The sequence below is a fragment of the Hypomesus transpacificus genome, chromosome 26, assembly GCF_021917145.1.
Source record: "Hypomesus transpacificus isolate Combined female chromosome 26, fHypTra1, whole genome shotgun sequence".
NCBI lineage: Eukaryota > Metazoa > Chordata > Actinopteri > Osmeriformes > Osmeridae > Hypomesus > Hypomesus transpacificus.
The window spans coordinates 2,489,880-2,507,506 of record NC_061085.1 but is presented as its reverse complement, the minus strand read 5'-3'; the positions used below and the strand labels follow the sequence as shown (position 1 = coordinate 2,507,506).

At 40.9% G+C, this 17,627-nt stretch overlaps 1 protein-coding gene across 1 annotated transcript in view; it reads right to left on the bottom strand.

The window, feature by feature from the left end:
• trmt13 (tRNA methyltransferase 13 homolog) overlaps nt 1-15,651 on the bottom strand; it is a 62,862-nt gene extending 47,211 nt beyond the window's left edge. Inside the window, exon 1 of the mRNA XM_047050009.1 lies at nt 15,336-15,651. Coding sequence (XP_046905965.1) covers nt 15,336-15,470 — 135 coding nt within the window. The 5' untranslated portion in view covers nt 15,471-15,651. The remainder of the gene's footprint in view (nt 1-15,335) is intronic.
• Nucleotides 15,652-17,627: the final 1,976 nt, after the last annotated feature.

Below are 17,627 nucleotides of genomic sequence, written 5' to 3'. Positions count from 1 at the left end.
AACAGCGTGTGGCGTAGCCAATTTAGTGGAATTTAATCTGAACCCAGATAGGCTAACTATGTTACACTGGCAGTAAATAATACATTTAGAATGAAAACCACTATACTTCGCGCCAGTTCCCTGCCATTTAGCTGCACATTGTCCAACTAATGGTTGGTTTAATGACTAGTTGTCTAATTAAATATCCGTATAAATATTTACCTTAAAAAACGATTAAACTTACCTAGGTCATGTGTGATAGACAGATGAGAATGCCCAATGATACTAGACACAGAAATTGCTATATTTGATTGGCTTAATGGCTTACATGGTTTTGGGAGCAGTGTTCCCTCCTTCTTCTACGGAGACACAAAACTTTTTTTTACAAGTACACAAATCTTTTTCTTCTACCCGAGACACAAAACCTTTTTTTACAAGTACACAAATCTTTTTCTTCTACCCGAGACACAAAACTTTTTTTTACAAGTACACAAATCTTTTTCTTCTATGGAGACACAAAACTTTTTTTTACAAGTACACAAATCTTTTTCTTCTACCCGAGACACAAAACCTTTTTTTACAAGTACACAAATCTTTTTCTTCTACCCGAGACACAAAACTTTTTTTTTACAAGTACACAAATCTTTTTCTTCTATGGAGACACAAAACTTTTTTTTACAAGTACACAAATCTTTTTCTTCTACAGAGACACAAAACTTTTTTTTACAAGTACACAAATCTTTTTCTTCTACAGAGACGCAAATCTTTTTTGCAAGTTACAAATCGTTTTTACAGAGCTCGCTCTCCTGGCACTAATTTCTTGCCATAATGGTTTACACACCAGCGACTACAAATAAATAAGAATTCAAATATTTTTACAAACATTGTTTACAATGTTTGGTTGCTGTTTGATTACTATTGTATGTTTGACCAATACACTATTTTGTTTCTACTGCTACATTTTATTTAGGCCCTACGTTTGATTACATTCTATTTTTGCATTTTGAATGCACAATTGTTTTTTAAATAACAAATAAATAAGAATGCAGTAGATTACACCTGTTATTTTGTCTTAGTTAGGAGAGTCTGGTGCCTTTAGTCTTTTCCACATGGTGGAAGGAAGGTATAAGGTGGGAGGTATACAGTTTATTATTAATTCAACAACGGTATCGGATCGGTATCGGGTATCGACAGATACACAAAGCCCAGGCATCGGTATCGGTATCGGGACTGAAAAAGTCGGATCGGTGCATCCCTAGGCTAGACCTGTTGTTAGTTTCCTCCAGGATCACAATGACTCTTATTGAGTGACTTGTTGCTCTTGTAGGTTAGTTATAACGAAGTTAAGTCTTGTACTCGCTGTGAAATATTTTACTATTGCTTGTTCTTCTACAGGTACAGTCCTGCACTTTTTAGTGGTTCATGTTGTTTTAATTTGTAACTTGTATAACTGCATGCTCTTATGGGTCTTCCCTTTTGGCACTTGTTTAGTTTTTTCACAATGTATGCTTTAGTTTTTTCACAATGTATGCTTCATGTTTTGGCTGCTTGCAATGTTTGGGACTACCTCGTTGTTATGATCAGTGACCTATGCTCTTTTGTAAAGCTCTCTCTTGGAAGTCGCTTTGGATAAAAGCGTCTGCTAAATGCATAAATGTAAATGTAAACATTAATTCATTTTCAATAATATCGATAAAGAATAATTAGGAACAGCAGTCCATTTAATTTCTGTGATGCAGCAGGAAGTTGCGGAGAAATGGTAGCCTACGCTCACTTAAATATACTGAGCTTAGACATATGATACTGAGCACCTCGAGTGGAGTAGCTAATATTAATCGCAGAAAATTAATCTTATTGCCGAAAACAGTGGAAGCGATGGCGAGGGAGCAACATCCAATGAAGAAATTATTGATAAAAAGGGTTTGTCTTCTTCAGTTATTTGGAGATTGTTTGGCTTTTTGAAATCCGACAAAGAGCAGAGCAATGTTCGGTGCAAATTGGTGTAGCACTAGTACTGCTAAACAAACAGGTGGCTACCAAGTCTGGTAATACGACAAGCTGCAAATGTGGACTTCTTGTTGACCTCGACCTACTGTCTCGGTTATCTAACGTTTTAACAAATCTCTGCTTAAAAAAGGTGTTTATAGATCTGTCGAAAAGTCCATATTTTGTTTTTTTTATATAATACAACAACACGTAAGAAAATCCTAAATCAAACACGACGAATCTGGAGCAGACGCCATGTTGTCAACATCTCCAAGATAACCGCTTATTAGGTCCGTAAATCGTTTGCGGACCTCTGGAGAGGTCTGCAAACGGGTTTGTGGACTTCTTAGAACGTCTCTGGACAAATAAGAACAGCGCATTGGTCCAATTATAATACTAGTATATAAGAAACCTTTTTTACCATCTGAAGCAAAATCACTCGTTGGAACATGCAGAAAGTGTGAGTTTACGCCAAGGTATTGATAAAAAGCTAGTTTTAAAAGCTTGAGTTACTTGACCCCAGGTCAGGGATGGAAATTAATTTTTTGTCCACCGGCCACTGTGGCAGGTGGATTTCAAAATCTACCAGCCACTCAATGTTTTTACCAGCCACTTTCTTGTTTTTACCCGACAATGTGTAACTGCATGTGAAAATGTATACTACAAGATCTACTCTACAATACTTAAGCAGTTTATTTAATCTCAAGTCTAAATGAAACACTGACACTTTCTCTTTCTCTCTTATACATACACAAACCACGAACTGACATACATTTCAATTCATTTAAATGAGTAGGGCAGATTAAACAACAAACTAACATTCCTCCACCCATCCTCCCCACTCCCAGTACAATTTACTCCTTCTCATCAGAATCAGATTCTGAAGTTTCAGAGGTGCTTTCCCGAGCGTTCTTCTTCCAAGACAGGTCGAACAGCTCCCGACGCGAAGCGGAGGGGTGTAGTTTCACTCTAAAGGGGCTTATTTTCCCGATAATGACCGGCGTTCTATTCATTATCCCGCTCATTACATGGCTACTTGCCAAAAAAATAACTTAGTGTCTTTTTACAATTTATATGTTACCATTCGTAGTGTTGATCAGCAGAGAAATAGTTCGCCAAAGACGTTGAACTTCATAGACGTAGAACATTCTTTAGGCTTCAAATCAGCTGACGTCGCTAAGCAACGGAGTACGCTGGGGTTGAAAAGTTACCGGACTACATGCGGAGTGCTACAAAAGACGTGAATCCGAGGCAAAAAGGCCACTTCTCTTGACAGCGGTCAGTTATACATAGCAACGCTCCGTTATCGAAAAATGATTGACCGCAGAACGTTGGGAAGCCCCATGCAAGTGATTGGGGCATTCTACAGCATTAAGAACAGCCGTTTAATAAATTGTAGTCACCCGCCACGGTAGCCGGTAGGTGAAGCGAGTTTACCCGCCACAACACAAAATCACCCGCATTCTTTACCCATATTGCCCAGCCTTACTGCACGGACATGCGCTTCACACCGCAGTTGAGATTGCATGTGTGCGTCCTTGAGAACTGCAAGTCGTATAACTTATGTCGTCAGTTCATTTAAGCCTGTTATTGTATAAGTCTATAGTTCCTGCAAATTTAAATCCAGTAAACTGGTGATTTTCGTTGTTTGTATTCTTCCCCTGCTAGCTAAATTGCATGTCTGTTGATTCCATAGCGATTGCTGCCCTTGCTCAGGTTTGTATTTTAGGTGCATTATTATGCTGAAGTAGTTTTAATTAATAAAAAGTGTGTTTATTGTTATTGTTTGCTACAGAGTGTTTAACAGAACAGGGCTTATTACTTGAAAGAGGAATTATTTACTGCGTCTTCTCAGTTACATTATCAGGGCTTGGAAATACTGTGACTTGCTAAAGTAGGCAAATGGCTAGTAGTAGAACATAACATTTTAAAACAATTTCAGTCAAACAGCTGCAAGACCCAGTGAAATGTTATATACAGCTAGCAAACTAACGTTAGCTAGCATCGCTAACGACATTGGGTAACAACTTCGGTAGGCTATCCTCAGTATTTGCAAGCTGGCCAGTGCAAGTAACATGCCATTTTATTTTGTTTGAGTTTAAACTTGTCCAGTGGGACAAGTACCTTCTCTTCCACTTGCCCTACAAATCCACTTGTCCCGGACAATCATGTCGTTGTAGTTCAGATTAGGGCTGGGCGGTATGGCCTAAAATGTTTATCACGTTATAATTCGTAAGCACTGACGGTATCAGTATTTATCAAGATATATTAGTTATTCTTAAAATGTCATGACAATGCAATCCGCACTGCAGCGGCTAATCTACCGCACTTGGACGGATTTGGATTGGGTAACTCCGGGGTGTCATGAGTAGAATTTTCAAAATAATTTCCAGTTTTGCAGCGTTTAATTGCCACGGAAGATCGACTTTCAGTAGCCTACGCGTTCAACAGTAGCCTACGTTTATGGGATCGCAAAAAAACTGTTACATTTTTGTAGAGTTAGCTCTAGCTATAAACAATTATTACATGGCTGAATACTCGATTCGGTTGGCCTACAATAAACATACATTTTACAATTCTAACCAACCTGGCATTGGATTTATCAAACGCATTCTGGTAGATTCATTTTCGCGCACGTGCATGGCTTTCAGGTGGTGAAAAAGTACAGAGTAGGCGTCTGTCGCGTTTGTCGGTCGATGTCGGATAACTTGAAACCAAATCATTTCCAAACGACAGAGGCTAAAAAATGTTTTAACCAATTCTACTTTGTTCGGCAAATCAACCCCACTGGCGTTATTTTCAGACATCATTAAAGCTTGCTTACATTGCCAACAAAAGCAGTTTACTCACATGAATGTTTGCTTCCTCTGGAGTTGCGCTAGCTTGTTTGTTGACTTTCATTGGCTGGCACAATGCGTGCAGCGTCCATGCTGCTTTTTCTTTTTGTAAAAGATACCAGCCCACGGTTGGTAAATCGGATACAAAAAAAAAATACACAAAAAACTAAAAGCATTAAATCTATTTGAGTTTTGTTTAAAAAAAAAATTTTTATTGAAAGGTTGTGGAAGTAGGCCAGACTTTATTGGAATAATCTGGTGTATATGTACGATTTTTTGACACCATTTTGAAAAAAGTTACGTTTTGCAAGGATTAAGCTATTTTTAAAGATGAGTGATTTTCTGTCATTTTATTTGAAACTTGATTGAAAAAGTAAAGGCTGTGAAGTATACCAGACATTGTTAATATACTTTGGTGTTTGTCAGAGGTTTTATATTCATAAAAATATTTTAAAAGTCTACATTTTTCAAAATGTAAAAGGTAGTACTGATTTCTCCGCCATGTGTTTCAGAACAATGTTACTCAACAACGTCTCTCCGATAGTCTTTCCTCTACCTCCGCTTTGCTCCGCACTCAACTAAAATTGTATTTGTTTTTACTCAAACATCTCCGCGACTTATATAGTGGTGTAATAATCGCGCGACACAACTAATCGATAATTAAAAGCGTTCGTGCCAACGCTTTTAATTATAGATTTTAATCAATTCAGTTTTTCCCCTAGGATTTTTTTTTGCAGTGGGGGCAGGTCAGGTCTATACCCCCCCCCCCCCCCCCCCCCCCCCCCCCCCCCCGCTCGGCCAAAACAAAGTGCTAACCCTATATTTCGGAACAGCTTAATGTAATAGTCTAATAGCTAATGTAATATTGCACATATTTTCGTCCTATTTCCCCTAAAGAAATACAGTTAGCATACTTAAAAGACACCTTACAGTATGTTCTAAATGGCATAAATGCTGCCAATAAATAATTGACGTAACAACTTATTGTAAATGCATTGGCCTAGTCTATAGATTAAGGTAGGCCACTCAGAAGCATGTACACTGTCTGCTTCATTTGATCTTGATAGGCTAAGCATTCTGTAGCAAACAATAACAATATACCCACTATTTATTCATAAAAACTAGGCTACTTAAGCATAATAATGCACCTAAAATACAAACGTGAGCAAGGGCAGTAATCGCTATCGAATCAACAGACGTGCAATTTCGCTAGCAGGGGAAGAATACCGACAACGAAAATCACCAGTTAACTTTATTTTAAATTTGCAAGAACTATAGACTAATACAATAACAGGCTTAAATGAACTGACAACATATAATTTATAAGTTATACGACTTTCAGTTTTCAAGGACGCACACGCGCAATCTCAACTGCGCTGTGAAGCGCGTCTGTGCTATTCTCCGACATGCGCTCTAACAATCACGGCTGAGTGACGGCCTAAAATTTTGTACAGCTCTAATTCTGATACCGTGGCGGCAGAAATTTAACCGTGGCGGGCCGTAAAATCAACATAGGGGAAACACTGCGATTAGTTGTTGCAGCCCTAATCGTGATATCCATGATATGGCAAAATCCATATCATGGCACAAAGCAAAACCGGTATTCGCGTTCATACCGGTATACCGCCCACCCCTAATTCAGATAAGTAGACTAGTACTACCGGTAAACGTAGCTCTATCTAGATCTAGAAGACATCATGCTAGCAATGGGCTAGCTATGGGCTAACTTGACAGTTCCACCTGTGAAACCCCCCCCCCAAGATCATCCCAAATTAAATATTTTCCCTGACATTGTAAACACCTTTCCAATTAGATGTCCCACGTTTTGATGATGCTAGCAGAGCCCATATTAGACATTCTCTGGTACTATCCTAGTGCTTTTTCTAATAAATTTCAATGGTCTCAAAGCAGACTTTGGTCTGTTGTCTCCCCAACGTGACGTCATGCAATGCATTGTGGGGGAACGAAATCATTGCAAAAAGTAGATACTTTTTAGTATTTAATTGCGTTTTGAGACACCCAACTAGAGCTGCAACGAATAGTCGACAAAATCGACTATGTCGATTATGAAAAATTGTCGACGTGGATTTTTATCATCGACGCGTAATGTATTATATATATATATTATAAAAAGATTCAGAGCTGCCGTAATTTTCATTCAGCATTGCAATGCACTACCGGAAGTACAGGGGGCAGTATTGCTTACACTGTCGCACTAAGGCAAAGAAGAAGAAGGTTTTTGAATCATGGCGGAACAGAGTGTGGGAGAGCTGAAACAAGTTAGACCGAGAGCAAATTTCTACATTTTGTCATTCTTTTGTTTTTAGGGGGGGAAATTAATTAATCGAAAAAAATAGTCGATAGATAATCGTTAGTTGCAGCCCTACACCCAACAACATCAAATTAAATAATTAATAGTTTAAATGTTTATTACCAACAAGCAAATAGCGCAAATTTGTTGGAAAAATGTACCTGCCATATGGACTTTAAATCGATAGGCTAGGCTACTGACCATTTACAATAAGTTGTTACGTCAATTATTAATTGGCAGCATTTATGCCATTTAGAACATACTTTATAAGTGTAAGGTGTCTTTAAGTAGCCTAACTTTATTGCTTTAAGGTAAATAGGACGAAAATATGTGCAATATTACATTAACTATTAGACTATTACATTAACCTGTTCCGAAATTAGGGCTGTCCCCACTTGGTCGACTCGTCGATTTTCTGGTCGATATGCTCTTGGTCGACTAAGATTGTTTTAGTCGAGCTGCCATATGGCAGTGTGAGATCTGATTCTCGCTTGTGTAATCATTGCTGAATTAACGAAATGTTCAACAGAAATTGTAGATTATATTATTTAAGACAAATAAACCTAAAAATATATAACTTAAAAGAAAAGGTGTTGCTGTTTTCCCTTTCTTTAGTCTGCGCTTAGTTTTCTTTTGGTATTTTGCACACGGCAGGAGCACAATTGGCTGCAGAACTACAAACTCTGCCATAGCCTACTTTTGTCTGTGTTATTAGTCAAAATGGCAAAGACATCTGTGGTATGGCGGCATTTCATTAAAGTACATTTACAAAGTACCGGGTGACTCGAAAAACGTTGAATGCAAACTCTGCCAGCAACGGTTTAATTTCCTAGTTCGACGTCGAAAATGATGTAGCCTACCACCTGAAAAACGCAAGTTGGTCTAGCCCTACTTCACTCATGCGAACGCGCTGGGTTGAAAAAGGAATCTGCCTATTATAAGAATCACATCCAAATCGAATGACATTATCTTCTCCGGCCAAGACTAAATCTTTCTTTGTTTCAACGTTCCCCACTCAGCTTCTACGTAAGTTCACATGCTGCAAGTTTTGAGGCAGTGATAAGCGCACTCTGATGATTTGCATGTTAAACAAACAATATTTTTAATTTGTTGTACATTGTAAGAGATACTAAATACCATCGGCATTCGGTTACAACAGGACTAGTGATACAAGTCTTATTATTAGTAGGCTTTTAGCGGCTGAATCTGCAATGTCCAGCAGCCATTGAGTCAGATCGCAAAAATGTTTGTAAATTATTTATTTTTTTAAGCATTTCAAAGTTCGATTAGTCGATTTTCAGACGTTTTAGTCGAGTTTTGGTCGAACAAAGAAATTCTTAGGTCGGGGACAGCCCTATCCGAAATATAGGTTTAGTTTCGGGAGGGGGTGGGGACACCTGGGAACAAATACATTGATTAGAAAAAAGGAAAAAAATGTTCTGCACAATTTATTATCACTTCACTGTTAACTTGCTCTGATGACTAATAGAAGCGCAATAATATAACAAATCTGTAAGGGATAATGCGCGACGAGGTGTCCAATATCACCTGATAATGGACGATGCGGAGGCGTGAAATGTCCGACGCGCAGCGGAGTCCATTATCAGGTGATATTGGACACCTCGAAGGGCATTATCCCGGTTATACCATGGTAACTTGTCGACGATTTTTTTTACAAACATTAATTTATGTTTTAAGGCGTTTTGCAATAGAAATCAATGATGTGGTATAGATCCGATACCAGTTTTTCAACGTTAGCCAACTCTGATATTTCTAATCCGCTCAGTTCATAGAACCAACACCGCCTTTCCTTTGGCTGAGCTATTAGCCCGAAAGCTAATGTTATGCTAGCAGGATTCAAAGGCAATAACATTGTGTACGGTTGACAAACAGTAAATATAATTTTACAGTATGTTTGACAAGGAGATTTGCTAGCTAACCAGCCATGTTACTTCCCAAAATCAATATCAAGATTTTCACAAAAGTATCGGCCGTATACTGTATAGCCTACAGTATGACTGCAGCCTGTGGAGCGAGTTGAATAGCAAATAGATGTGAGATGACCGCATCAAAGTTGACATTCTCCTAACAGTAATTAGAATTTGACAGTATGTTTAACAACATGACTAGCCAGCTATCGAGCCATGTCATTGTCCCCAAATAGAATCTAGATTTTAAAAAAGAAAATATTCGTAGGGCTGTCCCCGACTAAGATTTTCTTTGGTCGACCAAGACTCGACTGAGACGTCTGAAAATCGACTAATCGAAATTTGAAACTTTTTTTTTTTTTTGTACAAAAAAAAAATCGGGATCTGACTCAATGGCTGCTGGACATTGCAGATTCAGCCGCCAATACCGTATTTTACGGAAAAAAAGCCGCGACTTGTACTACAATTTTACAGTTTTGTGCTTGTGCGGCTTATATTTCGACGCGGCTTGTTGTCCAGCTTTATAACAAAAAAGTAGCTTCATCTCAAGATCTCTACAGGCCGTGCAGCTAATTTAATGCTCAACACATGGGCTTATTACTTGAAAGAGGAATTATTTACTGTGTAGTCTCAGTTACACTATCAGGGCTTGGAAATACAGTGACTTGCTAAAGTAGGCAAATGGCTAGTAGAACTTAACATTTCATAATCATTTTAGTTAATCAAACAGCTGCAAGACACAGTGAAATGTTATAGGCTAACTAGCAAAAGAACGCTAGCATCGCTAACAACATTACTAATTCAACTTTGGTAGTGTAACCAAGCTCTTCTTAAGTTTGTTTTAGATATAATTGTATATGATCATGTAGACAATAAGGCACGGACGCGGTTTCTTTTCATAACTTGTATTTTACCACTGCTCTTCTTGACATCGCCATACCAACAGCCCTCACTGATTTCACGTAGGCTAATGTTTCAGCATCAAGCCTACGGCAACTCCCGAGGGACAAAACAGCCTTGTCCGTTGTCACATAGAAAGGTCTGCTACAGTAGGCTATCCTCAGGATTTGCAAGCTAGCTAAACTTATACTGTATCTAAAATAATTTTGTAGACATAACAATGGATTCTGCCACTAAATGAGTGACTTGGCTTTATATCTGGACATACTATCCACAACTAGGGGTGTCACGATACCAAAAATTCAGTAGTCGGTGCCAATACCATTAAAATAACACGATTCTCGATGCCAATTTCGATACCATGGTAAAAAAAAAGAGGATTGTCTAAGATTCCATGTAGGCTACTTGAACCATGAACTTCTTTAAAATATTTGAAAAATAGCAAAATGTCCTACAAAGACATACAAAACATGTGCAATAGAGCATAGCACAACATAATAAAGTGCAATTAAGCCATTCAGCTAACAAGATGAACATGACATGAGTTTACCTTCTAAGCTATGGGCTAACGTTAAAACTACAGCTAACCTAAACTATGTAGGCTACATAAGCCATTGTAACACACGTGCCCACCATCTCAAACATCATGTAACGTGTATTTTAGTATGACAGATTAAACAAACAGAAAAAATGCATTCTTTGGATGTATTCAGAATTTCGCCGCGACTTCAACGAACATTGATTTATTTTGTATGATGCCAGATGTTAGCATCGGTGCTGCGCCTCTTCTGGAACTGAATCAGAACTTGCCTTGAATTCTTTAAACAAATCCAGATGACGATCTTTCAGATGCTTAGCTAAATTGGAAATATTCCCCCTTGGTCTGAAGACTGCGGTAGCATTTTTTGCATAATGGATTCTGCGGATTAATTATAACGCCAGGGTCATCTGCCTCAAACGCAAACAACTTTCTTTGCCTTTCTTGTCAACAAGTCGAAGCGGGGCGATCGCTAAAGCAGCAGTTGTTATCTTGTTTTTCTTAATGTAAACGTCGACTGGAACACTCCTGAAGGCGCAGCACCGATGCTAACATCTGGCATCGGCGCTCACGGTACTTACGGTGCTTCAAAAAAATGGGCATCGTCGGTGTTTTGTTATTTTAGCATCGGAAGGTACCGTAAGTATCGGTTCTCGTGACATCCCTATCCACAACCGAAGAGTGTTACACAATGCTGTAAGATCGCCCAGACTCGTGCATTGCTCTTGGCACCCAGAATGCCCTGCGGCAAGCTGAAAAGCTACTAAGTTAAGGGCATTAGTTTAGCTTAATAAGCATTGTTTGGAGTTCTATTGTTGTGGTCGTTCTGTTTTGATATGTGTAATGCTATTGTCTATAGTTTAGATAATTTGAGTGTTCACCCTAATTGGGAATGTTGTCCAGTTAGATCGCTATCCAAGCTGTCCACTGCCTCAGCATGAATTTGCAATTGATCAATGCAATGGGCTGTGCAACGGTGACATAGTTAACTTGTAAAGTGCGGCTTGTACTCCGATCTACAAACACAAATTGTACATTCTGAGGGGGTGCGGCTTGTACATGGTGCGGCTTATTTTCCGTAAAATACGGTAGCCTACAAATAATAAGACTCGTATCACCAGTCCTGTTGTAACCAAATGAGGAGTCCGATCGCTGAGCGGTGAGGGAATCGGGCTAGTAATCGGAAGGTTGTCGGATCGATTCCCTGCCGTGCCAAATGACGTTGTGTCCTTGGGCAAGGCACTTCACCCTACTTGCCTCGGGGGGAATGTCCCTGTACTTACTGGAAGTTGCTCTGGATAAGAGCGTCTGCTAAATGACTAAATGTAAATGCCGATGGTTTTTAGTATCTCTTACAAATTACTACAAATTAAAAATATTGTTTAACATTCAAATCATCAGAGCACGCTTATACTACCTGAACTTGCAGCATACAAACTTACTTAGAAGCTGAGTGGGGAACGGTGCAACAGAAAAAGATTTTGTTGTCTTGGCCGGAGAAAATTATGTCATTCGATTTGGATCTTATAACAGGCATATTCATTTTTCAACCCAGCGCGTTAGCATGAGTGAAGTAGGGCTAAGACAACTGGGGTTTTTCAGGTGGTAGGCTACATCATATTTGACGTAGAACTAGGGTTGCACAGTTGAATTTTAATCACGATTTCGGCTTCCCACGATCAAATTCACGTGATCGAGCGATATTTAAAATGCGTCATTCTGTTAATAGAACGCTCCGTATCAAAGTTATTTTTTGCAAAGACAATCTAGCTCTCGGTAAACTAATAGGTGCGTTCGACATCGGCTGCGGCTGCATGAAATGAACAGCGAAAGTTGCCGCCTGCAGTCGGGGAGGAGTTATAAACGGCTCTGTAAACTCGGAAAATTTGTCATTTAATGTATTGGGCTATGATAAACTCTTTCTCCAATCTGGCTGCAGCCGGCTGCGGCGTTGCATGGAGTCGAAAATACTTAATATCTGATCACGAGATGTTCCCTGCCCCACGCCGCTTAGGGCCCGTCCACAATAGCCCGAGCAAATTTACAAACGCAAACTTATGTCTGCGTTTGCACCTCCCGTCCACACTAATACGGCGTATTCGGACACGGAAAACAGAGCTTTTCGAATACGCTCCCTTAGCCGGAGACATTTGAAAACGCCGGGTTCGCGTAGTAGTGTGGACGGGGTCCACGGAGCTTTTCAGATACGATGACGTTCAGTTGCTATGGCTTTGGGTTAGCTTTCGCTCTATAGCTATAATGTCAAGATGAACATGAAAGAAATATGCTGCTCCATCTCTATAATTTATTTACCAGTTTAGTTATTGTACTTGAGGTACAAGTATTATCACAAGTGATCTTGGGCCTGGGCATCTATTAAGTTTAATAGTTACGCGGTACTCCTACGCAGAAGGCAAGTGCTGTACTTAGTGTATATGAACGATAGGGGGACAAGGCAGTGAAGACGGTTTAAACCAAATATACAGCGGCGATTCTGGGTGACACCTGGCTGAACAGCTAGCTGGTGGGACAATTTTAAAACACCAAATAGTATTGCCAGAGGAGTATGTAAACAGGGCACCGTGGCGGGAGGGAGGGGCAGGAGTGGCGTAACCATGACAAAGATTGTCATGTACCCGTGTTAGTGTGGACGGCAAACATTTGGAAAACGATATGAAAATGCTAGTGTGGACGGAGATCATTTGTTTTTTATTGATTGTATGTTTTGAGTTTTATTTACATCCATTCTGCAGGTACAATGCATTGTGACAAACAAATTTGATTAGGTTAAAATCAACAAATAATCGTGATAATTAATCGTGATCTCAATATTGAGCAAAATAATTGTGATTATCATTTTGGCCATAATCGTGCAGCCCTACGTAGAACTATGAAAAATAAACCGTTGTTGGCAGAGTTTGTATTCAACGTTTTTCGAGTCATCCGGTACTTTGTAAATGTAAATGTACTTTAATAAAATGCTGCCATAACACAGCTGACATTTTGACTAATAACACCGACAAAGTAGGCTATGGCAGAGTTTGTAGTTCTGCAGCCAATTGTGCTTGTGCCGTGTGCAAAATACCAAAACAAAACAAAGTGCAGATTAACGAAAGGGGAAATAGTTACACCTTTTAAATTTTATATTTTAGAGTTGCTTTAGTTGTCTCAAATAATATAATCTACAATTTCTGTAGAACATTTCTTAAATTCAGCAATGATGACACAAGCGGGAATCAGATCTCACATTGCCATAAGGCAGCTTGAAATCTTAATCGACCAAGAGCATATCGACCAGAAAATCGACTAGTCCAGTGGTTCTCAATCCTGGTCCTCGGGACCCCATTGAGATATTTCCCTGCTCCAACACACCTGATTCAAATAAATGGGCCTGATAACGACCCATTCATTTGAATCAGGTGTGTTGGGCCTGATAACGACACATTCATTTGAATCAGGTGTGTTGGAGTAGGGAAACGTCTAAAACACGCAGGGCAGGGGGTCCCGAGGACTAAGATTGAGAACCACTAGTCGACTGAGTGGGGACAGCCCTAATCGGCCATGTGTAGAGTTGGCCACACAGCCTGTATGAAGTAGATTGACTAGCGAGGTGAATAGCGAATGGGATGTGAGATGAGCGGTTACGTGACACTGACACAGTGCATTCAGAAAGGTAACATTTTCAAATAGGTTAAAATACATTTTGAAGTCACTTGTTGTAAATTACAAGTTAGCTTCTTGTTAAAGTCTTTCAAAGTTGTAAATGGAGGCTGACTGTCACTGTTGTTATGGTTACTTGTTTCAGAAACTTTGTACAGGCTTATATACTATGTTGCCAGCGGAATAATTTAGAACGGTGAAAAGACAGTTTTGCTGCACTGACGCAGTAGGTGTCTGTTATCACCCGATAATCAGAATCGAGTATTCACCCAGACTATGGTATAAACTAGTTTAAGTGGAATGTTAGAATGCTTCTTTAGAGAATACCTGAATTACCCATTTGTTTTACTTTTGTCCATACATTTGAAGCCCAGTCACCCACTGACAATATACCGGCTCACCAAAAATGCACATGTGAATGTTTACTTCCTACTTTACTCGCCTTGAATATCGGGGTATACGATTGGTGGATTTTATGAAGGTGTCATGTATATAAGCTCTTATTGGATGCGGACTAGCCTGGCTGCCAGCCCAACTCATCCCCGCCCACAAAAAAATTTGGTCGGGAAGTTGTAAGACCAGGATCTGGGCTGACCAATGAAATGGTCAGGGCGGGCTTTATACGATGATGGACAGATGATCAACAATAACGTAATCAACAATGTCACCTTCGTTTTCAACAAACAACATATTACGTTGCTCTGATTGGTTGTAGGTCTATCCAATTGAGCGAAGAGTCATTTGTTTTACGAGCTCGGTTGCCACACGCCCCATAGTCACAGCCCAACGGAGAGTTCAGACTCATATTCTGCCTAGAATTATGAGTATGACAACGTCAGGCTAGATGCTGACCATAGTTGTCCGGAAAAAAATACCTGCGTCGATAAAGAAACAAAATGTTTGTTCCTTGAAAAATGTGCTGGTCATGCCAACACATTTTTTAAGGGTTGTAGAAAAGTTTTAAAGTGATACAGAAAAATCCAGCTCCTCCATCGCCAGTGATTGTTCAAATGCACGATTTTGAGCTTCGGCCAACCAACTAAAAGGAATTCTATTCATTTTGCCGTTGCAGGCAGCTTTGACTACACGCTGCCAACTTTCTTTGATGTAGTTAGCTAGCTAGAGTTAACTATCTACAGAGCACTACATTTACAGGATATTAGAGCGGGTTTTGGAGTTTGCTTGAAGCTTCTTACCGCATGTGCGTGCTCCCCACAAAACCTTCTTCCACTTCCAACTTGCATTTTACAGAACCGTTTTTTCCTTTCCACATAAAATGCACATCTTTCAGGATGAGGGGCTGACACGCCTGGTGTTGTGGCGTCCGCCATGTTTGTTGATGACGCTTGGGACGAAGCCCTACTGATTTTCCACTCGGTACTACGGTGTCGATACTGTCCCGACACATTCAACACTCACTGCATCGGAACAACGTTCCGAGACGGGTTTTAAAAACACTTCCGGTCACGTGTCAAAGTGTTTAGAAACGTTTTGTGATGTGATCTTAAACGAAACCTGTCTCCCGACTTGCCAAAAGACTCTGACGTGTCGGGGTATAAAATGAGGCGGCAAAGCCACAAAGGTTTTGAATGGTGATACTTATGGAGGATTATAGGGGCCAAAACTAAATAAATAAATACTTGGATAAATACAAAATTATATAACACAAAGCTTAAATAAATGACACAAAATATATAAATGTTACATGTATTTGTGTGTGTATATATATATATATATAAGTTTACGTTTTCATGTGTTTACATTTATTTATTTATACTTACATTTATTTATTTATACTTACATTTATCCACGGTGAAACTTGCTGCAGCAAAATAAATCTGTCGTCCCCCCGTCACCAAGTCAGGGGGCGGGTTAAAACCTCTGATCGGTGGTTCAACTTAAATCGACTGCTTTTGACTATTCCAAGGTGGCAGCACCTTGTGCGGATTCAATTAATGAAATATTGAATCTGAAATTGTGTTCACGATCCTCAGCGAGATGATACAGCATAGGGGTGGGCATATCGATCTCAAGACCGACAGTGGCCGGGTTGGGAAACCCGGCAACTATCGATACCAACGTTGGTATCGATAGCCTGATTGATAGCGTGATAAGATCGATACTTAAGTTTCATTCCACACTGAGTACAGAACTCCCTTTACATCATAGTGGTTGTGCAAACACCACTATTTAACTTCCTTTCTCAGAACAACCTGCTCGACCCCATCCAATCGGGCTTCAAGACCGGCCACTCCACAGAGACTGCCCTCCTTTCAGTCACCACTGCCCTCCAGTCTGCCAGAGCAGCTTCCAGGTCATCCGTCATCATTCTGCTGGACCTTTCTGCGGCGTTTGATACGGTTAACCACGAGATCCTGCTCTCCAGACTTTCTGAGATGGGCATCACTGGCACTGCACTCCAGTGGATCTCATCCTACCTGTCGGGAAGATCCTACCAGGTCTCCTGGGGAGGCAAACTGTCAGGCCCTCGCCAGCTCTCCACTGGTGTCCCACAGGGCTCCGTCCTTGGTCCCCTCCTCTTCTCTCTGTACACCACCTCACTTGGTCCAATCATCACCTCCCATGGCTTCTCCTACCACTGCTACGCTGACGACACGCAGCTGTACCTGTCGTTCCCTCCGACCGATCCGGGGATCTCAGTTAGGATTGAGGCCTGCCTCGCAGACATCTCCGCCTGGATGACTGAGCACCACCTCCAGCTGAACCTTGCCAAAAGGGAACTTCTCATCATCCCGGCCAAACCCTCTATCTCCCATGACCTCTCAATCACCCTGGGATCTGTGACGGTGACCCCCTCATCCTCTGCCAGGAACCTTGGGGTTACCATGGATGACGAGCTCTCCCTCACGGCCCACATTGCTGCCGTCTCCCGGTCGTGTAGATTCACCCTCTACAACATCCGGAAGATCAGGAGATACCTGTCTGAGCACTCCACCCAGCTGCTTGTCCAAGCACTTGTCCTCTCCAAGTTGGACTACTGCAACTCGCTGCTTGCCGGTCTCCCATCATGCGCAACCCGCCCTCTTCAGAGGATTCAGAACGCAGCGGCCCGCCTGGTCTACAATCTACCCAGACGCTCCCACGTTACCCCGCTCCTCATCTCCCTCCACTGGCTACCCATAACAGCCCGCATCAGATTCAAGACCCTGGTACTGACCTACCGAGCAGTGAACGGGACTGCGCCCGACTACATCAAGTCTCTCCTGCAGCCTTACACCCCCACCCGCCACCTACGGTCTTCTTCAGACAACCGCCTGGTGGTCCCACCTCTCAAGACCGCCCGGTCCCAGCACAAGCTCTTCTCCTGCCTGGCACCCCAGTGGTGGAATCAACTCCCCACCTCCATCAGCGACACGGACTGTCTCTCCACCTTCAAGAGAAGGCTCAAGACGCACTTGTTCCGGGAGTACAATGGTACTTAGGAATGGTTTGCTGAACCCAACGCTAGTTTCCTCAAGGATCACAAT